This window comes from Lotus japonicus, chromosome 5, assembly GCF_012489685.1.
Source record: "Lotus japonicus ecotype B-129 chromosome 5, LjGifu_v1.2".
In the NCBI taxonomy this organism is placed as follows: Eukaryota; Viridiplantae; Streptophyta; class Magnoliopsida; order Fabales; family Fabaceae; genus Lotus; species Lotus japonicus.
The window spans coordinates 52952586-52964846 of NC_080045.1; the positions used below are offsets into that span (position 1 = coordinate 52952586).

At 36.7% G+C, this 12261-nt stretch overlaps 2 protein-coding genes across 2 annotated transcripts; both read left to right on the forward strand.

Annotated features, from left to right (window-relative positions):
• The first annotated feature begins 4092 nt into the window (after positions 1–4092).
• On the forward strand, positions 4093–8081 carry LOC130720515 (PWWP domain-containing protein 1). Its single transcript, XM_057571162.1, has 2 exons — positions 4093–5148; positions 5603–8081. Exons 1-2 carry the CDS (start codon positions 4326–4328, stop codon positions 7909–7911), a joined length of 3132 nt encoding a protein of 1043 aa, XP_057427145.1. The 5' UTR covers positions 4093–4325; the 3' UTR covers positions 7912–8081.
• Positions 8082–9086: 1005 nt separating this feature from the next.
• On the forward strand, positions 9087–12120 carry LOC130720516 (autophagy-related protein 18a-like). Its single transcript, XM_057571163.1, has 4 exons — positions 9087–10067; positions 10489–10696; positions 10897–11023; positions 11539–12120. The coding sequence occupies exons 1-4, from the start codon at positions 9306–9308 to the stop codon at positions 11627–11629; spliced, it is 1188 nt and encodes a 395-aa protein (XP_057427146.1). The 5' UTR covers positions 9087–9305; the 3' UTR covers positions 11630–12120.
• Positions 12121–12261: the final 141 nt, after the last annotated feature.

A 12261-nucleotide genomic window follows, 5' to 3' on the forward strand; every position in this document is an offset into this window, starting at 1 on the left:
AATTGAGATGAGCAAAAATATCTCACTAAGACTTCAATAAAAAAACTGTCCAAATGAAGAAACATCCAATAGAGTTGATATCTTGTGGAGTTTTGATCTTATTATTCTGTACTAGTGTTTTTACCCCGTGCAATATTGATCTCATTATTTAGGCACATATTAATGAATTAATATATGAAAAAATGAGCACTCAACCAAACAAAATCACAATGAGTATCACACAACTTGCAATTTTTGATAAAACCTTCACATATATATATATATATATACTTAATATTAAATATTTTTAAAATTATGGAAAATATACTAAAATTAGATGAAAAATTGTTCTAGAGAGTTAACAAACGTGGTAAGAGTTAGAAGCCATAAGGGTGGAGGGGTATGAAGAGTCACATAAAAATTATTAGTTTTTACATGAATTATTTTTTATGTAAAATATTTTCCCCCGTGGAAGCTTTTTACCATGTGATCTAAAAATGCATAAGTATATGGTACTCATTTAAGAAAAAAAGGTTTTAAAATCTGACTTAAAATTTGGCCCCAATTAGTGCTCAATTTAAATGTCAAACTCAAATCTCAATTTTTTTACAATTTTTAAAAAAGAAAATGCATTAACTTAAATTGAATATTGACTCCTTAATCCATGAGATGATTCTATAAATTATATTTATTTCTTAAAAAAGTAAAAGAAACCCAATTCATTATTATGAATGAATTGACAAATGATTTAGGGTGAAAAAAAAAACGTATTTTGTGTCAAAGCAAAATAATTTAAAATCCATGTGAAAAAAAATTGGATGAAATTACTATTATTTAATACTCATTTTAAATTTCAAACTCAAATCGCAAAATTATTTTTTACAAATTTGAAAATAATAAATGAATTAACTAATATTAAATATTCACTCCTTAATCTATGAGATCATTCCATTTTTTAATTTTTTTTCTAAAAAAAGTAAAAGAAACCTCAAGAAAAATCAAAATCTACTCACTAAAACAGAATTTACTTTTTTTCAATCCTTCCACTCAGAAATTTCATTTGTCTCTAAGAACTTGTGAGATACCCGATTCACCAGTTAGATCTAAATACGAATAATGTTAGAAAAATAAGTAAGAATAGAATGTACCGAGCTCGGAGATGGGCAGCTTCTTTTATAAGAGGATTAAAAAGAAACCTTGTAGCCCTATAAACATTTTGGAGGCTTATCTTACTTGATAAGGAAAAAAAATAGAAAACGTTGTTGAGAAATTATAATTAGTTCACACAGTAAAATAGAAAAGGCTTTATCTTGCCATATTGCACAACAACCACAACATTTGTTGCATCACAAGATGCAAGATGACAAACAACTTCAGCAGCATATTTTCCCAAAAAAAGACATTCTACTTGAACCCTAATAGCCAAAGTTGGAAATTATTAATATAAGTATAAATAAATTTACAAATTAAAATTTGAAATTTAAAAGATCATGGAGTGCACCCATCTTGGTCAATTTCAATAGTTATCATTTTCTGTTTTGTACTATCTTTCTCAAACTCTTATTTACCACTTGCTCTAGTGACAATTCCAATTACATCTGCTCAAACAACAACAAACATTTAAGGAAAATAAAGAACTATATTTTAATAACCCAAGGGTCACAAAAGGGGGAAATACCTATAAGGAAAGATAAATCAAGGTCCTTAAACATTATGCCACAAAGCACAAAGCGGCACAAAAGAATATGAGTTTAAGTTGATAGGCTTGTTAGAAACCAATCGTATAGCAGTATTTATATCAAAGTTGATCTTGAATGGATGAGAGATTGATCGGAAATCACGACCGCTTTCACCAACACTAAAGAATGAGATCTGATATACGCGTCCTTCACTGGAATCGGTAAATAAGGATCTTCATAACTGAAGTGTGAATCTTAACACCCTGAAATTATATAAGTAAAGAAGATCAGAGATTGTCCAACAATAACAACACAAAATTAGAATTTGGTGGTTAGGAAAATAATTGCTATACCTTGTCATCGATAAGAACCATGTCCATCGAAAAGGACAACTTAGAACCATATAAGCTAGGACTTAGTCATAATTGACTCACTTTTGCAACAATGGTCCAGGTCTCCTTGGAGGGATCGATCTGGACATATGGTCGATTTTGGCAGCCATCAGAACAACGGTTATTTCAAAACTCTGGAATTTTTGGTTAAGGGATGGAATGATGGAGGAGAAGAATCACATAAGGGAGTTTATATAGATTAAAACAATTAGGGTTTATGTGGTTTGTAGGTTTTTTTTTTTGATAGGCAAATGTTAGTGGTTAGTTGTTAGTAAGTTAGAAAATTCCTTCAAAGTTTCCTTCCAGGATTCGAACCCTGGACCTTCCCCTCCCCACCCTTATGTTCCATAGCTCTTACCACTTGAGCTAACCATCGGGGACATGTGGTTTGTAGGTGAAAAAAGGATGTGGAATATGGCAAATTAATAACACATTAATTTTACTTTGACAAAAATAAGTCAGCATTTGTGACATTATTGGAAACTTCAAAAAAATGCTGGTTGATTATGATTATAAGTCTAATTAAACGATTTTTAATTGGAAGGAAAAAAAAATAGACACCAATATCCGTTTCTTAAAAAGGTTAGCAAGTCTGTTTTTCAAAAAAGTTTGAATAATCATGATATTAATGAGATATGCCGAATTAAAAACACATTATTGAAAAATTCAAAAAAGTCAGCATTTATCTAATTATTGGAAAATTAAAAAAAATGTTGGTTTATTATAAATATAATTATAATTAGACGGTTTTTAAAAAAAGGTCAGCAAGACCCATTTTTAAAAAAAGTATGAATAAACATGATTTTAATGAGATAAAAAGTCACCTGAAATCCGTTTTTTTCCTATAATAAAAATGAATAGTCATAATTGCAATAAATATTTGACTATGATAAAGAATGTGCGCTGACTTTTTTATGAATTAATTGGAAATTTTAAATAAAAATTAAACAAAATTAAATGGGATATTTAATGATTATTATATAGCTATTCATGGATGTGCCACAAACCCAAATTAAAGGAGAAATTACCGCGTATTAAATTTTCTCACGTTGACAAAGTTAATAAAATTTGAATTTGAATCTTGGTCAACAAAATCGTTTTTAAACACATTAATTAATAATTTGAATAATTATTACATAGGTAGTCAATGAGGGGATAACTTTTGTTAGCATTAATTAAGAGTTTAAAAAAATCTAATTAACTAAATTTCAGCACCAATGGATTGAAAAATAAAATAAAATCAGTTGTTAATGAGATTTTTAATGATGAACAAATAGATTGTCAATGATGGGCTGAATACTAAAATCAAGGAAAAATGGGATTGCTATAAATTGGTCCAAATGAATTAGAGATTGACACTAGTCAGCTAATGAGAGGGGTGGGTGAAAGTGAACCATAAAATGCCACCTCATCTAAGTGGGTCTCACAGAGTTATTCTTTTCTAAAGTATATAGATATAGATGAGTCTAATAAAATTAGTTATAGAGTTTCGGTTTTTAATTATGAAAACCTTTATTTTGTTCAATAAATTATGTACACACAAATACATTAACCACTAAATCTTACCGGTAAATCACCAAATCCTTTTTGAAAGTAAGCTTTTGTTAATGGATTTGGATTACGACTCCACTTAAATTTGACTACTATGCAACAAATATTTTCTACAATTCTTTCTTACACAATCATATTTATTGAAGATTTGGAGATTGATCTAAATAAGTTATTACACTAAAAGATTTAGTGATTTACATTATTTGTCCGCTTTAGATATTGCAGAGGAAGGAAGTAGATGAGATGATCCAAATTTGTCCTGTGTTGGCATATGATTAAACTGATTATTGGACCATTTTATCCAATCACCTTTTCATTTCTAATACTATAGTAGCATATGATGAACTTATTTTTCTTCATAATTAATATTTAAAATCAGAAATTACTCACAAAAATTTCTTTCACGTATAAAAACAATTTACTGACATATGCACTTTAATCAAAATTCAAAAAATACAAAACTCATTTCCAAAGACACTCTTTTGCATAATAGTGCTGGTGAGTGTTTCATTTCCTTCCATTTTCCCAGTTTTTCTAACAGAGCACAAAAAGCATACCTTATCTGCTTCTTTCTCTCTCTCTCTCTCTCTCTCTGCAATGCAATTAGGGTTTTAATTCAATTCAGAAGCTCACACTCTCTCTGTTGCTACGAATTTCCCCAGATTTTCCATCTCGCACGATTCAACAAACCCTCCATTTCCCATCTCCTCCCTTAAACATCACCATGACCACCCACCACGAACACGACGCCGCCACCGGCGACGCAAATCCCGGTAACCAAGTCACCAGCAGCGAGGTCAGTGCTCACATTTCCCAACTCCCAGTCACCACTTCACCGGAACATTTTAGGGTTTGTTCAGAACTCGCACCACCATCATCCACCGTTGATCATAGTGAACCGTCGGAGTCTAATGGTTCTGAGAGAAATGGCGGGGTGTCAACGGGTTTCGAAGTGGGTGACATGGTGTGGGCGAAGGTGAAGTCTCACCCATGGTGGCCAGGGCATATATACAACGAAGCTTTTGCATCAGCCGCGGTGCGTCGATCCAAGAGGGAAGGGCTTGTGTTGGTGGCTTTCTTCGGTGACAGCAGTTATGGGTGGTTCGAATCCGGTGAGCTTATTCCCTTTGATGAGAATTTCGCTGAGAAATCGAGGCAGGTGAATTCCAGAGCATTCTTGAAGGCTGTGGAAGAGGCAGTGGAAGAAGCTAGTAGGAGGAGTGCTCTTGGATTGGTTTGTAGGTGTAGGAACGCTAATATTTTCCACCCCACCACTGTTCAAGGGTATTTTTCTGTTCATGTGCCTGACTTTGAGCCTGGAATCTATTCTACTGCACAGATTAGGAAGGCAATAAATGGTCTTGGACCCGCCGAAGCGCTTGCTTTCGTCAAGCAATTTGCCAGTGCTCCCCATGGTGGTGGTCACAGAAGCATTGGTTTCACTAAGAATAAGGCTGCTGTTGTTGGTTTTCGACGGGGAGTGTTTGAGCAGTATGATGAGCCTTATGCCCTGGCTTTTGATCAGCCAGTGGGTCATCCCATTAGAGGTATATGCTCTTTCCCATATTCCATTTTGAATGTCATTGTGTGTTATTTTTTCTGAACATAGAGTTGTTGCTAATTTTAGACTATTGCAGTTCAAGGTTTTCTTCACTAGGTTTCCCTTATGTCAATTGTTCCATGATACTCATAATCAACTTAATGCAAATTTTGAGTTAGCCAAGCCTTGTTACTATAATTGACTTTTTCGGGGCTTAATTTCACCAAAAAGTTCCATGAATGTGATGCTTCCTGCACGGCATTAGGATAGTTGACCATTTGCATTTTATGAGCTTATTTGACTGTTAAATTGTGATTGATTTATCCATTCTCCAATGAAAGGGTGTTAATTAGTGTCAAATGGATATCTGGATGATTGTTGGTGGTCCAATTATTCAAGTATGTTTCATATGTGAACTCTACCTTCTTTTTTTCTAATGGCTATGTTGTTTTGTTCTCCAGCTCCTTTGAGTGGTCTGCTGGTGACAGGAGAAACATTGGGTGGCCGGAAGAAGACTCCAAAGTCCCCGAAAGTTAAGGACAATTCCAATAAGGATAACTATATTTTCAAGCGTCGAGATGAACCCAGTGACTGTTTCCAGTTAACTACCAAGGAGGATACACCAGATGCAGCTGAGAAGAGGCCATTAGCTGTGGCTGTAGCACCTCAGGTTTTAGAGAAGCATGAAGATACAAAGTTTGTTAGCCAGGATGGCGCAGATTCAGCTATAAAAGCCAAAGTAACTGTCGAAGGCCAGGTTCAACCAGATGGCACTGGTCTCACATCCCCAGAAATTACCTTTGATGCTGACCTTTGTCTTGACAAGGGCAATGAATCTTCAGAAGAAATGACCAAGAGCTTTGAACCTGTTGATGTTGCTAGCAAAAGCATGGGCAGGCCTGATTCCTCCGAGGTTATGGCATTACCAAGCATAGTTGATGAGACATCTCAGTCTACCCCTCTGGAAAGTAAAACTTCCATTGATGTTAAACATGATGTAAATGTAGTACTGTCAGGACCACATAAAGATTTTCTGCAAACAGAGCAGGGATGTCTGACTGTAACTGATGAAGTAAAGCATCACAAACTTACTGTTGATGGTGTGCTGAAGAAGGTAAAAGTTCGTAAGAGACCTGCAGATGATGTGAACTCTGAGACTTCTGGTATTTTAGAAAAGAAGAAGAAAAAAAAGAAAGGGAGTTTTAATACACAGCCTACCTCAGGCCATATGGAGAAGACTTCTGAAAAATCTGTACATCTCTCAGGAAAATTGATAGGAAAACCTGTGTCAATTGGATTGGCCCCTAGAGAAGATATACCTAAAGAACCAGGGCAGATGGATGCTTCTGGCAATAATTTGCTGCCTGTGGGTAACAAAGCAGAAGTTAATCTTGAGTTGCCACAGCTCTTGGTTGAATTGCAAGCTCTTGCTTTGGATCCTTTTCACAGTGTTAAAAGAGGGATCCCTGCAGTTACTCAGCAATTCTTTTTGCGCTTCAGATCCCTTGTTTATCAGAAAAGCTTGGTTTTGTCCCCGCCAACAGAGAATGAAGCCCCTGAAGTTCGTCCTTCTAAATCTACTTCCAGTTTCGGGGCATCTGACAGTCCTAATGATCGTGCCAGAGCTTCACCACTTGTAAAGTCTGTAAAACACATTGTTCGGGGTGATGATCCAACCAAAGTTGGGCGGAAAAGGGCCCCCTCTGATCGACAAGAAGAATATACTGCAAAGAGATTGAAGAAAATCCAGGATATAAAGTCACTGGCGGCAGAGAAAAAAGCGGCTAGCCAGAAAACTTCTGAAGCTCGGCAAGGAGAGGGAAAAGGTTCCATGATCCAGGCTCCACCTAAATTAGTGAAACCAAATTTAACTAGGAAAGTGGAGCGTCCAGCTAAGCCACTTGAACCCACTGTACTGGTGATCAGATTTCCTCCTGGGACATCACTTCCATCTGTTGCTGAGCTGAAGGCAAGGTTTGCTCGTTTTGGGCCAATCGACCAATCAAGCCTCCGTGTCTTCTGGAAGTCTTCATCATGTCGAGTTATTTTCATGCACAGGGTTGATGCAAAAACTGCATATAAACATGCTGTAGCAAATCAATCCTTGTTTGGCAATGTGGCTGTTAGGTACTTCCTACGGGAACTTGGGGATTCTTCACTGGATGTCTCTGAAGCTGCCAAGGGTAGAGGAGATGGTGGTACCTTCGAAACACCTCAGATTAAGGATCCTTTTGTGGTTCCACGTCAGGCATCAGTATCAGCACAACAACCTCTTCCGCGGCCAACGGTCCAGCTCAAATCCATCCTGAAGAAATCTAATGGGGATGAGCTATTCCAGGGAACCGGTAATGGAGGTAGTAGTAAAGGAACCCCACGTGTAAAATTCATGTTAGGTGATGAAGAAAGTAATAGGGGAGAGCAAATAATGGTGAGTAATTCAAACAACTTGGATAATGCTAGTTTCCCTGATGGTTGTGCACATTCTCCTGTTGCTATGGATTTTAATAGTAACAATGATCAAAAGGTCATTTCCCAACAATCGTTGCCTACTCTTCCATTTCCTACTCAGTTTACGAAAACCCCACAACATAATTTGCATAATTCCGAAATGGCACCTCGAAATACTTCCAATTTTATAAACACCACTGCATCAGCTACTGCAGCTACGGTTGATGTATCACGGCAGATGATAACCCTTTTGACAAGGTGCAACGATATTGTGATTAACTTGACGGGTCTCTTAGGCTATGTGCCCTACCATCCACTTTGACGCCATACTCAACATTTTGCCAAATCAAATTCAAGAAAAATGTGTACTAGAGTTGGACGCGGGAGAACTGAAATATATGCTCGTTCAAGAGTAGTTTGTTGTTCTTGTGGATTTTAGGCTTCACAATGTAAATGTACTCTCGCGTTGATAATGAAATCCTTTTTACCTCCCATTCCGACTTCTATTTTCTTTATTTATTTGAAGAGGAGTGCTAGCAATACCATTCTTCTAACGCTCTTTTATTGATTGATTGAAATTAATGTAAGTCCTACTAAATTGGAAATGAGACCTATATATTTAGTGAACCTTTATATTTTAACTAATTAATTGATGAGTGTTAGAAATAGTGTTAAAGTGAGTATCCCAACATTTTTGTTATTTGAATCATTTTCAAGGTTTTTTATTTTTCTTAATTGCATTTTTAATCCATCTATTAGAGATTATGTGTGATTTTCTTAACCTTTATTTGTTTAGTAAATTTAGTTTCTCAATTTTTTAAATTGTTGCAATTAAGTCTTTCAATCAATTTATTCAGCTACTTAAAAACTCTTAAATTATAATTTTTTTTCGCGAAATCTTCACAAATTTGATTAAATTATTATAAAACTTTTTTGATTACTCAAAATCCACCAATCAAATAGTATTAAAGTTTTAGTAATATTAAAGAAAATCATTATTCTCCATCTTGGAAAGGGTGTGCCCATGGGCCATGGCAAGACCAATGATTATGTAAGCTTATTGAAACTATTACAATTAATGTTCTATAACCTAGAATTGGTTAAGGTATATGGTTTGATGGTTTAACCATGCATTTTGAAGAATTTATTTTTTCCCATATCTATACAGTTAAAATTTTAAAAGAGCATTAATTAATGTTTTTTAAAATAATGTTCTATGTGACATATATCAATTGAATGTTAGTTTGAATCTATTTTGTGCAAATCCATTAAATTCAAATAAAACTTGAGAAAATAGATAGAATAGTATTGATATCAAACACTAAATTGATAGATTATTTAAATCTCTTACAGATAAGGTGCAATATCTAAATAAAGAATTTATGATTAGATATTTAGCCCCATTTAGTTTAGGATTAGATTTAGTTTTTGGAATTTTTCTTGGAAGTTACTACTAGGAATAAAAGCACAGAATAAACAAGTTGTGGTGGAGTCATTGGTGTAGACACATATTATTATCCCTTGTAAAACAAGCAATACTCAACACCCAACCCCAACTCATCTCACCTGGGTCATATCTTAGCTGCTTCATCATTCATCGTCCCAAATCCAACAAACACCATCATCTTCAACAACAACAACAACATCAACAAATCCGAATTTAACTTGTCTGTGTTTCCTCAACACCAACACAACAAACAACCTTAACCCCCCCAAATGTCTCACACCCCACAAACCCTAATCCCCGTTGATTCCGACGAATCATCACCCGATTCACCTCCTCCTCCTCCGGCGACCCAGACACCCAACCCGCCGTCCTCCACTTCCACCACCCCCTCCACCCTCCTCCACCTCTCCTTCAACCAAGACTCCGGCTGCTTCGCCGCCGCTACCGACCAAGGCTTCCGCATCTACAACTGCGACCCCTTCCGCGAGATTTTCCGCCGCGAGTTCGGCCCCGGCGGCGGCATCGGCCTCGTCCACATGCTCTTCCGCTGCAACATACTCGCCTTCGTCGGCGGCGGCGGTGGCGGTTCCGACCCACGTTACCCGCCGAATAAGGTCATGATCTGGGACGACCACCAGTCTCGCTGCATCGGGGAGCTCTCGTTTCGATCGGAGGTTAAAGGGGTTCGTCTCCGGCGAGACCGAATCGTGGTGGTTCTCGGTCACAAGATATTCGTGTACAATTTTGCGGATCTTAAGGTTATGCATCAGATTGAGACCATTACGAACCCGAAGGGGCTCTGTGAGGTTTCTCATGTTTCGGGGACGATGGTGTTGGTGTGTCCAGGGTTGCAGAAGGGTCAGGTTAGGGTGGAGCATTATGCTTCCAAGAGAACTAAGTTCATCATGGCTCATGATTCCAGAATCGCCGCGTTCGCTCTCACTCAGGATGGCCGGTTGCTCGCCACCGCGAGCTCTAAGGGGACCCTCCTTAGGATTTTCAATACCTTGGATGGTACTTTGCTCCAAGAGGTGGATTCTAGTTTCTGCCTATTTCAGATTATTGTGTTGTATATGTAGAAATGTCATTGTTTCTTTATTTGCTTGTTTGTTTCCATTAACAAAATAGATTTTTTCGCACTCAAAGGAGTGCAAATACCTGAGGGAATAGTGAGATAGGCAAAGTGAAAAATGGGAAAGGAAGGGAAAGGTGGAGAGAAGTGTAGAGTGAGTGTAACAATTAGGGTGGGATGAAATCAAGGTTATCCTAAGAATTTGTTTGTTAGTTCAATTGCTAGGAGTAGAATAATTGAAATGATACTTGAGAATTAGGCTGAGGTTCATTCATTTGCTGCTGATTGTTTTAAAATTGGTTGGTTAAGGGTTCTTTTTGTGTTGGGTTCAACTGTTTTTGAAGTTTGAATGGAAAATTTTGGTGGGGTGATGATTGCAGGTAAGGAGAGGTGCTGACCGAGCAGAGATATACAGCCTTGCCTTTTCTTCTACTGCACAGTGGCTTGCTGTCTCGAGTGACAAGGGAACCGTTCATGTGTTTAACCTGAAAGTTGATTCCGGACTATTGGGGCATGATAGATCACATAGTACATCTGAGTCTAGTCCTTCTAGCCCAACGGCGGGTTCATCTCTTTCATTTATTAAAGGTTTGTACCCTTATCCACAGTGAGTTATTCATAAGTAATCAATTGAACATATATGGAAATTAAGTGCCTTGTTCACTAACTACAGAAGAGCGAGAGAGGCATTTGTCGCTGTAACTTACATACCAGAGTTTTGTTTAGTCAGGAAATTATGATTTTTTGACAAGTTGTTGACAATCATCTTCATTCTGTCTGTTTTATAGGTGTGTTGCCGAAGTATTTCAGCTCAGAGTGGTCTGTGGCTAAATTTCACTTGCAAGAAGGTTTGCAATATGTTGTTGCTTTTGGCCATCAAAAGAACACAATTGTAATACTTGGCATGGATGGCAGGTAATTCATAATCGATCATATCTTGGCCCGCTTTAGTTTGTCATTTCCCTTTATTTATTTTTGGGAGGAGCTTAGAGATATTAGACACATTCACATAGGCCCTTCCTTGTGCATTGCTTGCTAAATTTGATAGAGGATAATATCTTTCTTTAGGTTTTCTGCCAATGGTTGTCATAACAGAAAAATCAATTTGATTTCTAGTCAAAATGTGGATGATATATTATGCTTTTCTTAGGCTCTAAGGTTCAAATACTTCTGGTCTCTTGAATATTGACACCAGGAAGCTAGCTTCTGCTGTGGTTTTATTTATTATAATCGAGAAAAGATACCAGGTTTTGGAACAATATATGTCAAAAAGAAATAAGATAAAATGAGGGTCATTTACATATTTAAATGCCCAACTCTAATCTTACCAATTTATTATTGTTAAATGAAATGTTTAGCAGTTAATTCTTTGTCTATGACTCACTCTTTTTCCTTGTGAGTTAATTTTTTATTTAATTGTTTATGCACAGCTTCTATCGATGTCAGTTTGATTCTGCAACCGGTGGAGAGATGACCCAACTCGAATATTACAATTTCCTAAAGCCAGAGGAGACATTCTAGCATGGATGTACCATGATGTATATATCTCCAGTGCCACTTGCTGTGAATACCATTTGAATTTGCTGTAAATACGAGTACGAGCCCGGTGATTGCAGCTTATCTACCAGAAAAAAAGCGCTAGATAAGCTCCAATAAGTGCTCTTTGGTTTGCATCCAATCAAGTTGTATATGGGAGGCCACAAATGTTATCCCGTCCACTCCAACACTCCGTTGCCCTCCATGTCATGTACATTCTAAACTTCGCTACCGATTAGAATGAGGGGAGCTCTCCCATTTCCTTCCTAATTTAGAGGGTTGTGTTGTCATCTCCTTGCGTATTATCACAATGCAAGTTTCAAAATTTGTTCTTATCTGCTATGGTATATCATCTATTACATTAAATAATCACTTACTGGTTAATTATAAGAGGGCAACACTCGGGAGGGAACGTGTTAAAATGACATATTTTGTTATGCTAATTATTATTTTGAAAAATGTTATAGGATTTCTTATGTTGGATTTTAATCAAGGATCATCCGTTGGTGTTGTAATAAGCACTTTGTTAAGTTTCAAAAATTAAGCTAGGTAATGCCTAATTTGGACCCCCTCAACTAGTACATCTTGAACCTGTCAATTCTTTTTTCTTTTGATAA

Coding starts and splice junctions, on each gene's coding strand:
- LOC130720516 (XM_057571163.1), top strand. CDS start 9,306: ATGTCTCACACCCCACAAACCCTAATCCCCGTTGATTCCGACGAATCA. Junction 10,068..10,488: donor ATGGTACTTTGCTCCAAGAG/GTGGATTCTAGT, acceptor TGATGATTGCAG/GTAAGGAGAGGTGCTGACCG. Junction 11,024..11,538: donor ATACTTGGCATGGATGGCAG/GTAATTCATAAT, acceptor GTTTATGCACAG/CTTCTATCGATGTCAGTTTG.
- LOC130720515 (XM_057571162.1), top strand. CDS start 4,326: ATGACCACCCACCACGAACACGACGCCGCCACCGGCGACGCAAATCCC. Junction 5,149..5,602: donor AGTGGGTCATCCCATTAGAG/GTATATGCTCTT, acceptor TTTGTTCTCCAG/CTCCTTTGAGTGGTCTGCTG.